The sequence below is a fragment of the Quercus suber genome, unplaced genomic scaffold, assembly GCF_002906115.3.
Source record: "Quercus suber isolate HL8 unplaced genomic scaffold, Cork oak 2.0 scaffold_691, whole genome shotgun sequence".
NCBI classification, from domain to species: Eukaryota; Viridiplantae; Streptophyta; class Magnoliopsida; order Fagales; family Fagaceae; genus Quercus; species Quercus suber.
Genome location: NW_027070132.1, coordinates 342,027 through 355,172, shown reverse-complemented (window position 1 = coordinate 355,172; position 13,146 = coordinate 342,027). Strand labels below are relative to the sequence as shown.

Here is a 13,146-nt window from a genome sequence, read left to right as displayed (position 1 = left end):
GTTGTGGCATGAAATTATGCGATCCTAAATTTTTTTTTTTTTTTTTTTTGGTTAGATTAAGGTGTAAACATAAAATTAAGTGAAAGAGTTTTGTAAGAATATATAACGTGATGAGATGACATGAACAAGCTCGACCAAACTCTTTGATTCTGTCTTAAAGGGTAATTAAGGTCGAGCAAGAAAGGTGTATGAGATCAAGCTAGCTAACCCTACTATCAACCTAAGCACCTATCTGAAAGAGAATCTCAAGAATCATGGAATTGGCTTTTAGAGTCCCATCCTTGAGAATCAAAAAGATAAGAACTTCCATCTATCCTCCCTTTCACTTTTTGATCAAGTGGATTCCTTTTTTACCTTGTATTGAATTCCATATTTGAAAATAAAGTCAATCAAGTCTTGTAAGCGTCTAAGCGAATGACACTCCCCAATTTGAATCTTAATTGCATTCAAATGCCAAGGACTTTGGTTTACTTTTGGAGCCAACCACCAAAAGTCTTATATATGGTTTACACCAAAACCTTGTAAGGACTAAATTCGCTTCAATATGAGGTTTACACAAAAACCTTAGTCATTACCTTGCAAATTACATTTTAAGCCCCGATCTTTATAAACTTACGTATCTAAGAATTCCACACTAAACCAAACTTATGACCCTGTGATGCTATCTTCTTATTTCTTGTAGGTGTCCATTGATTGAGGTTCGGTTGTTTGATCAATTACATCAAAAATAGGATATTTATGGAATTATTTTGGTGGATGGATCATCCCCTAACTTCTTTTATGAGAGTGGGTTCTAGTTAACTTAATTGATAAAATCTCTTGTTGTCAAATAAGATATTTGGGGTTCAATTCTCACTTACACCAAAAACCAATTGATATCTGGATCTGATAATAAAAAAATATTATCAGAAGTAAACGTCATAAATTAAAATTCTTTTATAAAAAAAATTGTAAAAATAAAAAATCTTCTTTACAAGGGAAAAGTAAGAGAGAAATTGTAATTATGGAACTGAAACTTGTTATGATCATATCAAAATAATAATAATTTACATGATACGCATAAATTTTTTTTAACTGTGTAATTCGCAAATCATTGATTGGAAATGCACAAAAAGTAAATAAATCAATCAAGGTTTATCAAACAAAAATGATTGGTTGTGATTCGATTTGGTATGATACATGCACCTAACTTATAAAACACAGTAATTTCAAATAGGATTGTTTCATCTTTGATATAATAAACAAAAGATGTTAAAAATAGTTAACCACAAACTTAAATTATCATCAAAACATCTTCATTATGCAGGAAATAAAAAAGTATTAATTGTCAAACCATTGAATATACCGACGAAGTTGAAAAAGTTTTATTGTACATCTAGGTCAATTCATATTTCTATTTGTCCAAATTGACATAGTATATGTTGAATTTGATTTTGACAATAAATAAAATATATACACTGATCCATTTCGTCTTCTATGATATAGATTTGTGACTTTTGATTTTACATAAATTCTTTTAGTGCATTTGATCATCTTTGAGATGGATAAATTCCACAAAACCTATATTCAACTCTCTGATGGCAGCTATATCTCTATGAAACTGCTTAATTATTAATTTATATGATCTTGCCATCCAATTCCACCAAGAGCCATTCTATCACGCTTCATATAATTATGACAACTGCATTTACATAATCATCACAAACAATTTACAACAATATACAGCTTCATATAATTTAATAATTATGACAATTGCATTTACACATAAACATCACAAACAATTCACAACAATATATAGTTTTTATTTTTTATTTTTATCTACGGTTTGGGATTGAGTCACAAGATTGCATTAACAACAATTGCAAACTCCAAAATCCTTGAAAAATAAATTATGGAAAAAATTAACGGATGCCCTAAGGGCATTGGTTTATGAAATTTTTTTTTAAAAAAAAAATTACGAGAAAAAAATTGACTTTTTTTTACAGTTTTTATATTTTTCATGAAAGTGGTATTAAAAATTTTTTTAAATGGTTCATTAATAAATGTCCTAAGCAGTGGTAGCTTTAAGAATTTTTTCTAGGGTAGTCATTAAAATTTAAAAGTATTCATATTACTCCGTATAAAATTGCATAAGGGCCAATTTTGCACAACCAATCACAAAAAATCACCCAAATCAGCTTATGTATTTATTGTGCAAAATGCATTTATAGTTATAGTAACTATGCAAATATATATAGATACTATTCATATGCAAATTTGTTTTTTAATACTTTCTTTACTCATATACACACACACATAGAGATGATTTGGGAGAGTAGCAAAAAATTGATAATGAAATAATATTTTAATGAAATGTAGTGTAAAATCAATAGTTTAATGTTGATGTTTTTGAAAAGTAGTTATGTAAAAAAAAAAAAAGGTTTTTATGCTAACATATAAAAAAAAAAAAAAAAAAAAAAAAAACCACACACACATAAATACATGGAGTTTTACAATGAATATTCAACTCAACTCTAATTTTTGTTGTTGAAATATTTTTGTTGTGTGCATTACTCTATTAAAAATAATTTTTCTTAATACTTTAATTTTTATTGTGGCCATAGTTTTACTCTATTAACAATTTAACTCAACTTTTTTTTTTTGGCATTTTTGTTCACTACAAAACAAGGGGGTATTGGGCCGCGTTTATAAAAACACGGCCATAGGTCTACTACAGCCCTGTTTATAAAAATGCGGCCATACGTTGTGTCCACAATATTATTTTTGTTGTCACTCAACTTATTGATTTTTGTAACTATGTTTACACTTATTGGTCTTTGTAACTATATTTTAGGGTGTTTTTTTTTGTTTATGGTAGACCAAAAAAGATATTTAAAAAATATTATATATAATTTTTTTTCAAGGTCATGTGTTCATTTGAACACCCTTATCATGTTTATAGAACCGCCCTACTAAGGGCACTCATTAAAATGACCCATAAATTATTAAAACAAAACAACTAAAAGCTGCTATATAACCTTTATATTTTTCACAAACAAGTTATAGCAACTTTGTCATTTGAAGGTTTCCTCGCCTACTTGACTATTCATTGGTGTTCAGTGTTCTTCCTAATGATTTTGGGTTTCAAAGTGTGCCCAAGGTGCAGCATTGCCACATGTAATTCATCTTTTCAAGAAAATTGGATGTCCAAGGTCTTCCACTTATTATGTATCAGCAATCTCTGGCTTAAAAGTTGGAATCAAACCCCTACATTACACAAGTCCAATTTTAGATCACTCCTACTAGATTCAAGAGGATGATTTAATTATTATTACTATTTGGAAAATGAAAAAATACTACAAATTTTACTGCATAAACTTTACACACTGATATGATAATGAATGTAATTAGTAGGCTTTAAGTTTTCAACTAGGGGTGGCAAAATTAGACACAACTCGCAAACTCAACATGACATAATATGAAATTAATAGGTTATGGGTTAAGGCTTAATGAGTTAGTGTCATATTCAGGTTGACACGACTAACCCGTTTAATAAATGAGTTGGGTTAATGTCCGTCACATGAAATCCGTTTAATTAAATGACATTTTACCAATATACCCTTCAAACCCTAGGTATATAAAGTTATAAACTTATTAGTTGTTGTGATTTATTTTCTTTAACATATTATGATTGATTTTTTATGATATTGAGATATACTTTAGTTTTAAATGATTATTTGTGATGCAGTTACTCATTAATTCTTAATTTTATATTAAAAATATTTATTTGTTTGGCTTTTCATAATTCATATCAATTTGGTTAATACTAAAATTATTTTCTTTTTTATTTTCATTTTGATGAAATCTGATAAAATTGGTTAATACTACAAATTTTACTACAAAAACTTTACGCAATGATATGATAATGAATGTAATTAGTAAGCTTTAAGCCTTCAACTAGAGGTAGCAAAATTGGATACAACCCGTGAATTCAACATGATACGACATAAAATTAATAGGTTATGAGTTAAGGCTTAATGAGTTAGTGTCATATTCAGGTTGACACAACTAACCCATTTATTAAATGGGTTGGATTAGTGTCCGTCACATGAAACTCATTTAATTAAATGACATTTTACCAATATACCCTTCAGACCCTAGGTATATAAAGTTATAAACTTATTAGTTGTTGTAGTTTATTTTCTTTGACATATTATGATTGATTATTTATGATATATGAGATATACTTTAGTTTTAAATGATTATTTGTGATGTAATTACTCGTTAATTCTAAATTTTATATTAAAAATATTTATTTGTTTGGTTTTTCATAATTCATATCAATCTGGTTAATACTAAAATTAGTTTTTTTTTTTTTTCCTTTTCATTTTGATGAAATCTGATAAATAGGTTGACACAACTAACCCGTTTAATAAATGAGTTATGTTTGGGTTGAGGAATCTTGACCCGTTTAATAAACATGTCGGGTTATGGTTGACCTATATAGTCAAATATTCATGAGTCGACACAACACGAACCCAACACGTGAACACAAATTGCCACCCCTACCTTCAACTACCTCATAAATAAATATTTTAAAAACCGCCTCTTTGTGATTGATGACCCGTTAGTTTGAAAGCTTAAAATTTGTGGTACCCCTAACACTACTCTTATTATTTTACTACTATTATGATTATCATTATTAAGCCCTAGCTTCCTTATATAATTAGGGTCATTTTAACGGATGTCCTTAGATCAATTGTTAATAAACTATAATAAGAAAGTTTTCATACAACTTTCATGGGAAATTTAAAAAGCTGTCAACAACATTTATTGTTTTATTATTTTCTCAAAAAAAAAAAAAAAAGTTTCTAAAAATAGCTTATAAACCAATGCCCTAAGGGCATTGGTTAACATTTCCCATATAATTAATATATCCGATATAAATCAAATAAATACATTTTAATTTTCACTCCCACCGGCAAATGTGACTCTTGTAAGGAGTTAAAAATATCAGTATATTTTTACATATATCCTATTTACAAGTTTTTGTGCATGAAATGCCAATTCCTAGATTCTTCTTTACACGGCTAGTCTTTTTTTTTTTGGTTTTTTTAGAAGAAGTTAAAAACATGACTAGTCATTGATCACAATTATTTAAAAATTTAAACAAACATAAAATGTTATGTAATATTATATTACAAAAATCGCAACATATAATCTATCTAGTAATAAATCATTTTCAGTTACATCTGATTAGATCAACTTTCTTTTTACTTTTAACTAGCCCTTTTTTAAGAGAATGTCATTGTCATTCAATGTAAGCAATTAGTAAAAAAAAAAATTGTGAAATTTAAAACCACACAATTATATATTAAAAAATATTAAATACATGGTTTTACGTATATATCGTTGATATCAAGTGATACCAACAAAAAAATAATTAATTTAATTAATTAACTTGCAATGCATTCCCTTTTCTCCACATATTCTCCTTTTATATATTTATTTTTATTTTCCCTTCATTGTCCTTCCAACCACACTGTATTTTATTGTCTTTTTTCCTTTTTTTCCCATAAAGATTGAAGATGCCAACAATTTGTTAAAGGAGAAAAAGCTACCCTTTAACAAATTGTTAGTCTACCTACTCTATAACTTAGCAAGTAATTTAATCAAAACCTGATTCTCAAAGAAAAAAAAAATTAATCAAAACTTCAAATTACACTTAAATGCGTAGAAAATTAGAAACAAATTTCATTAGAGATTAACAATACTTTCCAAATTGTAAAGCAACTAATCAAATTAAATCAATTATGTAACAAAAAATAATTGATATAAATAAGGACAAAGTTTAGCCACAAAATTAGTTGTAGTCTAAGTTACAACCTTAGTCAATAAAATAAATATTACTACATATTTTGAAAATCTAACCATTGAATTGCATATTCTTTATGCTCTTAATACACATGTCAAATTTTGTATTAATCGAATATTATTTACTATATAATCTATAATCTTATATTTATACATAATTTTAAACTACAAAAAGTTGTAATTTAAACAATTTATTGATGACATAATTATTAATCTTTAATTTGCAAGAAATTTTGCAAGTATGGAGGATATAAGAAAAAGATGTAATCCAATGGTAGATTTGTCAAAATTCACCTCCAATAAAAAGATATTAAGTAAGGTTGTAACCTTAGGCAACAAACCAATTTTGTAGCTAAATTTTGAATTATAAATAATCTAATGACAATTGACAACTTTGCTGTTGTTTAATCCAATGACAATTGACAACTTTGCTATTGTTTAACAAATATTCCATGGTCATGCGAGATTTATTGTCCCTATATTGATATTTAACCAATACATGATATAATAATGAATATTCAAAGTATGGAAAATCTTTCTTTTTTTTTAAACAGTATGGAAAATCTATTTAAACGTACATAACAAGGTCTCATTTTGACGAAATTTTAATATTTATAATTTGGATTATCTAATATTTTTATTATATCATATTCAAGAAAGAGGGTGAAAGTAAGAATGTATATTTTTTTTTATTTCTACCTATCATTAGGTCAAGATATTAATGTGTGTGTGTTTTTATTAAAATCTAGACAAAATATGAACCCATAATAATGAATATTCAAATTAAGAAAAATTTATTTAATTATATGTAAAAGGCATGGTTTTAAAAATCAAAATAGTCAAAGAACTAGAATTGATTCGATTGCTGATTTTTTGATAGAATTTTGCTCGGCTTTCCTTGTTTTTACTAGGCTTGTATAGTGTTTGGTCTGGTTTTTAAAAAAGTGATAACAAGGTCTAATTTCCAATAGCTAGAATTTGGATTATTTAATATGTATATTGTGGGGGGAAAATGCCCAGTTTAACGTAGTAGGCCTAAAGCCCCATGTGAGAATTACTGTGCGTCCGAAGAGAAGGAAAGATAAGGGCAAGGCCCATCTGGAAGAGGGATCCCCAAAAAGAAAAATGATTACAATCCGAAGAGGTCGCCTTCTGTCTGAAAAGATTTTATTCCTCTGACGCGAATAGTACGGATTAATTGAATGTATAAAAGGTCAAAGTGATCTTCTGAGAACTCCTCCTGATCAAAATAAGCTCTGATTATACTTGGAGACAATAAGAATAAAGAAATATCTAAAGGAAAAGCTGCTCCCACCATATTTAAGACTCTGCAGCAACTTTTCTGGCCGCATTTATGTGGAGAAGACCCTGAACAGTGTAACCTCACCTACCGCCACTCACACAGAGCTAAAGGAGATGCTTGACGTGACATATACTCAAGTAGGCTCACAGATGAGGTACAAGTGAACGATGGAGATGATGGGAAGGGAGGATATATAAAGGAAGGAGGCTCCTGAAAAGGAGGGAAGAGAAAAAATAGCAATAGGGAAGAAAAGAAAACTTTACTGTAGCTCTAAGAACTGTAACCACTATATAATCAATAATATGCCTCTTTAGACACCAATTCATTCCATTTTTTATGTGTAACTTCATGTTGGTTTATATTTGTAAGTTGTGATTAACTGTTGTCAATTCCATAGTCAATCTAGCTCTTTCACCCATTCTCTACAAATTCATTGTTCTGGGCTTGGGCCACAAATCCTAACCCTACAATTGACGCCGTCTGTGGGAAGAGCTTGAGTATAAGTGGAAGCAACAGCAGTTGGTAATAGCGGAACCAGGGCAACAACCGGCAGAATCTGGGGCGTCCCAGCATATAGATCCTTTTCTCAATTTAGAGCGGAGACAAGATCATGAAGGCAGTGTGCATACTACACACATTGAGCGAAGTCAACCTCGTGGAGGAAGTCATGTGTCCCATGCAGAGAAGAATAACATGCAAATAGAAATTGAAAGGTTAAGAAGGGAGTTGCACTATACAAAGAGAAAACGTGCTGCCTCGCATTCTGATGAAGACTCGGATGACGAACAAGACATCACTTACGAACAGAGGTCTCGAACACCAATCAGTGAATCTTTTTCATATGAAGATGAACACCGTCACAAGAAGCAACCTCAAAGACCATCACATGGAGGGGTGGGAAATGGTGCCATGAGCAAGGCTTTGAATCAAATCTCTAGGTCATCTTTCACGCGCAGGATTAAAGGAGCAAAGCTTCCTCGGCGCTTTAACCAGCCAACCTTCACTATTTACAACGGTAAAACGAACCTTGTGGAACATGTGAGCCATTTTAACCAAAGGATGACTGTCTACTCCAGAGATGAAACTCTGATGTGCAAGGTATTCCCTTCTAGTCTTGGACCCGTGGCAATGAGGTGGTTCGACAACCTGAGAGCAGACTCCATCAATTCCTACCAAGAGCTCACTCAAGCTTTTGGTCCACGTTTCATCACATGCTGAAGGGTGGCCAAGCCCTTGTCTTCTCTGCTATCCTTGAGCATGTGTGAGGGTGAAACCCTGAAGGCATATTCAGATAGATATTGGGAGATGTTTAATGATATTAAGGGTAACTTTGATGCAATGGCCCTAGACACGTTCAAGCTGGGCCTCCCTACTGATCATGGTTTAAGGACATCCTTGTCCGGCAAACCTGTCACTAACATGCGTCAACTTATAGACCGTATTGAAAAATATAAAAAGGTTGAAGAAGATCAGCAGCAAGGGAAGGGTAAGGATAAGGTTATCCCCCAGGACAGGAAGGACTTCAAGTCGGACCGTTACAACAACAATAAGCCACGGAGAGATTTTGCTGGGCAGTCGGGGTCAACAAATGCTCAAGCAGTTAATACAGTGTTCAAGGAGCTAGTTCATCAAGTCTTGGAAAAGATCAAGAATGAATCATTCTTTAGGTGGCCGAGCAAAATGGTAGGGAACCTTGAGAGACGCAATCACAATCTCTATTATCAATACCACCAAGACCATGGACATACCACTGAAGACTGCAGAAGTTTGTGGGATCATTTGGACCAGCTGGTCCGCGAAGGCAGGTTAAGGCATCTTTTGTACCACTCTAGTGGTCGAGGAGATCAAGTGAATTTTGAGTTCGGAAGGAGTGATTCTATGAAACCTCCATTAGGTGTTATTAACGTCATTTTCGCAGCGCTAGGGAGAACAGGGTCCTGGCCGTCCAAAGTTATGTCAGTGGCTCGGCTACCAGTAGGGGATGTTGGTCGAGATCCGAGGAGCGCTAGACCAGCTGTCCCGCCTGTTTTAGGCTTTTCAGACGAAGATAAAGCTAGAACCATTCAACCTCATGACGACGCTTTAGTAGTCACCCTCAGAATCGAGGGATATGATGTGAAGAGGGTGATGGTGGACCAGGGTAGCGCGGTGGAGATTATGTATCCTAACCTCTACAAGGGACTGAACCTCAAGCTTGATGACTTAACTCCATACTGTTCTCCCCTGGTTAGCTTCGAGGGAAGGATTGTCACCCCAAAGGGACAGATACGACTGCCTGTACAGACTGGCTCAGAAGTAGTGGAAGTGGACTTCATTGTTGCAGATGTTTATTCCCCTTATACGGCAATTGTAGCCAGACCTTGGTTACACACGCTAAGGGCTGTTTCCTCCACTCTGCATCAAAAAGTTAAATATCCATCCGAAGGGCGCGTTTGTGAAATCCGTGGAGATCAATCCTCGGCTAGACAATGTTTGGTGGCTGCTATACAACACAAGCCTGAAACTGAATCCTTAGTCAGGGCGGAGGGAGACTTATAGCAGTTAAGAAGTTGGTTGTCACCCGTCGAAGATCTTGATGAAGGCGCTAAATGCAAGGACTTAGTGAAAGTTTTAATTGGGGGCAATCCTGAAAGATACTTCCAAATTGGGTCTCAGATACCTCAACCAGAAAAAGAAGAGCTAATTGATTTCCTTAAGAGAAATATTGACGTATTCGCCTGGAGTACTTATGAAGTCTTAGGAGTAAATCCAGAGTTCATTTGCCATCATTTGAGGGTCAACTTACTGAGTGTACCCAAGAAGCAGCCTCCTCAGCGGCCATCCAAAGAGCATGCGGATGCAGTCAAAGAAGAAGTGATGAAGCTCAAACAGGCTGGGGCAATTAAAGAAGTTTTTTATCCCGAATGGTTGGCAAATACTATGGTGGTAAAAAAGAAGAGCGGAAAGTGGCAAGTTTGTGTAGACTTCACCGACTTAAATAAGGCTTGTCCTAAGAATCCTTTCCTTATGCTGAAAATTGATCAATTAGTAGATGCTACTGTCGGCCATCCTCGGATGAGTTTCTTGGATGCTTTCTAAGGTTACCATCAAATACCGTTAGCCCCAGATGACCAAGAGAAAACCGCTTTTGTTACCCCCATTGGTAATTACCATTATAAAGTGATGTCATTCAGTCTGAAAAATGCAGGTTCTACTTATCAGTGAATGATGACAAAGATGTTTGAATCACAATTGGGCAAAAGCGTTGAGGTCTATATAGACAATATGGTGGTAAAAAGCCAAGTTATTTCTGAGCATGTGAAGGACCTTGATAACACTTTTGAAATCCTAAGAAGACATAAGTTGTGCTTAAACGCCTCGAAGTGCTCATTTGGTGTAGGGTCAAGCAAATTTTTGGGTTACATGGTAACACACAGGGGAATTGAGGTTAATCCCGATCAGATAAAGGCTATTCAGAATCTGCAGCCTCCACGGAATCCGAAAGAAGTTCAGAAGTTAACAGGGATGACAGCTGCTTTGAACCAATTCATCTCTAGGTCCGCGGATAGGTGTAAACCTTTCTTCTCGCTGATCAACAAGTGGAAGGGATTTGAATGGACTGAAGAATGTGCCTCAGCTTTCCAACAACTTAAAGACTACTTGGCTCGGCCATCGATTATGTCTAGCCCTGAACCAAATGAGGTCTTGTTTGCCTATATCGTGGTGGTTCCCCATGCTGTAAGTTTAGTGTTAATAAGAGTGGATCAAAGTGTACAAAGACCGGTTTACTGTGTGAGTAAGTCTCTACATGAGGCCGAAATCAGATACTTACCACTGGAGAAAGCTATTTTGGCAGTAGTACTTGGAACACGAAAATTGCCCCATTACTTCCAAGCACATACTGTTGTTGTGCTTACGCAACTCCTGCTTAAGACCGTACTTCAAAGTGCCGACTACACGGGGAGGATAGCCAAGTGGGGTACTATCTTAGGGGCTTTTGATATCAAGTATATGCCTCGCACTTCAGTCAAAGGGCAGATCCTTGCGAATTTGATGGCTGAGTTCACGGAACCCAACTTAGAAGAAATAATGACAGAGAGGGACATGGATGGAAAATCGGTTGGCATGATTTCTCAGCAAGGTCCTGCCCGCTGGGAAGTATATGTGGACAGATCTGCGAACCGGAAAGGATCTGGAGTAGGGCTAGTCTTAATATCTCCAAAGAGAATCATCATTGAAAAGTCATTAAGGCTGGGTTTCAGTGCAACCAATAACGAGGCAGAGTATGAAGCCCTATTGATGGGAATGTCTATGGTCCAAAGAATGGGAGGAAAGGTAGTGGAGTTGTTCTCGGACTCAAGATTAGTTGTGGGCCAAGTACAAGGGGAGTTTGAAGCGAAGGATGAAAGAATGCAGGGATACTTGAATCGAGTCAAACGTCTGCAGTCGGAATTCGAATTTTTCAGCTTGCTACATGTTCCTAGAAGCAGTAACGCACATGCAGATTCTTTGGCCACACTCGCCACCTCTTCGGAGCAAAATTTACCGAGAGTTATCCTCGTCGAGGATTTCTATGAGCCCACTGGGATAGGAGGAGATACAATCCGAGTCCACCAGATCAGAGACAGTCTCTGCTGGATGGACCCTATAGTCAAATTCTTGAAAGATGACACTTTGCCGGAAGAACGGGGGGAGGCTGACAAAATTCGAAGGAAGGCGACCAGATTTTGGTTGTCCGAAGACCGGAAATTATACAAACGATCCTATTCAGGACCATACCTGTTATGTATTTATCCTGAGATGGCTGAGTCGCTATTAGAAGAGTTGCATGAAGGAATTTGTGGGAGTCACACGGAAGGTAGGTCTTTGGCTCACCGAGCCATTACTCAAGGGTATTGGTGGCCGACCATGCAAAAAGAAGCCCATGATTATGTAAAGAAGTGCGATCAATGTCAACGATTTGCGCCGAACATACACCAACCGGGTGGAGTCCTAAACCCACTATCTAGTCCGTGGCCATTTGCACAATGGGGCTTGGATATAGTAGGTCCATTCCCAAAGGCCGCAGGAAACAGGAAGTACCTTCTGGTCGGCACAGACTATTTCACCAAATGGGTTGAAGCTGAACCTTTAGCCAATATCCGAGACGTAGATGTGTAAAGATTTGTATAGAAGAATATCATTACTCGTTTCGGAGTTCCTTATACTCTCATCTCGGACAACGGCTTACAGTTCGACAGTAATGCGTTTTGGAGTTATTGTAGCGAACTGGAAATCACGAATAGATACTCTACCCCTGCCTACCCTCAGGGGAATGGGCAAGCTGAAGCAGTTAACAAAGTCATAGTTAATGGATTAAAGAAGAGATTGGACGATGCGAAGGGCAAGTGGGTTGAAGAGTTGCCACACGTGCTTTGGGCTTACAGAACTACGCCTCGCAGATCTACTGGAGAAACCCCTTTTTCGATGACTTATGGGGCTGAAGCTGTCATTCCTCTGGAGACGGGATTCCCAACTCTAAAAACTAGTTCGTTCAGTCCGACCAGCAATAATAAACTTCTAGAAAAAGGTTTGGATTTGGTCGAAGAAATGAGAGAAAACGCAATGGTTCGACTGGCACATTACCAGTAGAAACTCAGGCAAGGCTATGATGCTAACGTAAAGCTAAGGCCCCTAGAACCCGGTGATTTGGTACTCAGGAAAGTTGTGGGCACTGCGAAAAATCCAACCTGGGGGAAATTAGGACCAAACTGGGAAGGGCCATATCGTATTACTTCAAGGGCTGGCATTAGGGCATATTTCCTAGAGGACTTAGATAGTCATGTAATACCACGCTCCTAGAATGTAAATAACCTCAAAAGGTACTATTATTAATCGAATCATTTCTTTGGTCACTATGATAACTTGTCATTCTTAATTGTTCTCTAAGTGTTTAAATTTAAATCCAATCATGCCTGTAGTTTTCGGACTAGATGATTTGGGTTAGTTAATACTCCTTGGCGATTTTCTTT

General features: G+C 35.2%; 2 protein-coding genes across 2 annotated transcripts; both read left to right on the top strand.

The window, feature by feature from the left end:
• The first annotated feature begins 8,413 nt into the window (after positions 1-8,413).
• LOC136064454 (uncharacterized) lies at positions 8,414-10,380 on the top strand. Its single transcript, XM_065766210.1, has 3 exons — positions 8,414-9,499; positions 9,812-10,062; positions 10,344-10,380. Exons 1-3 carry the CDS (start codon positions 8,414-8,416, stop codon positions 10,378-10,380), a joined length of 1,374 nt encoding a protein of 457 aa, XP_065622282.1.
• Positions 10,381-10,420: 40 nt separating this feature from the next.
• On the top strand, positions 10,421-12,295 carry LOC136064453 (uncharacterized). Its single transcript, XM_065766209.1, has one exon. It carries the CDS (start codon positions 10,421-10,423, stop codon positions 12,293-12,295), a length of 1,875 nt encoding a protein of 624 aa, XP_065622281.1.
• The last annotated feature ends 851 nt before the right edge of the window (positions 12,296-13,146 follow it).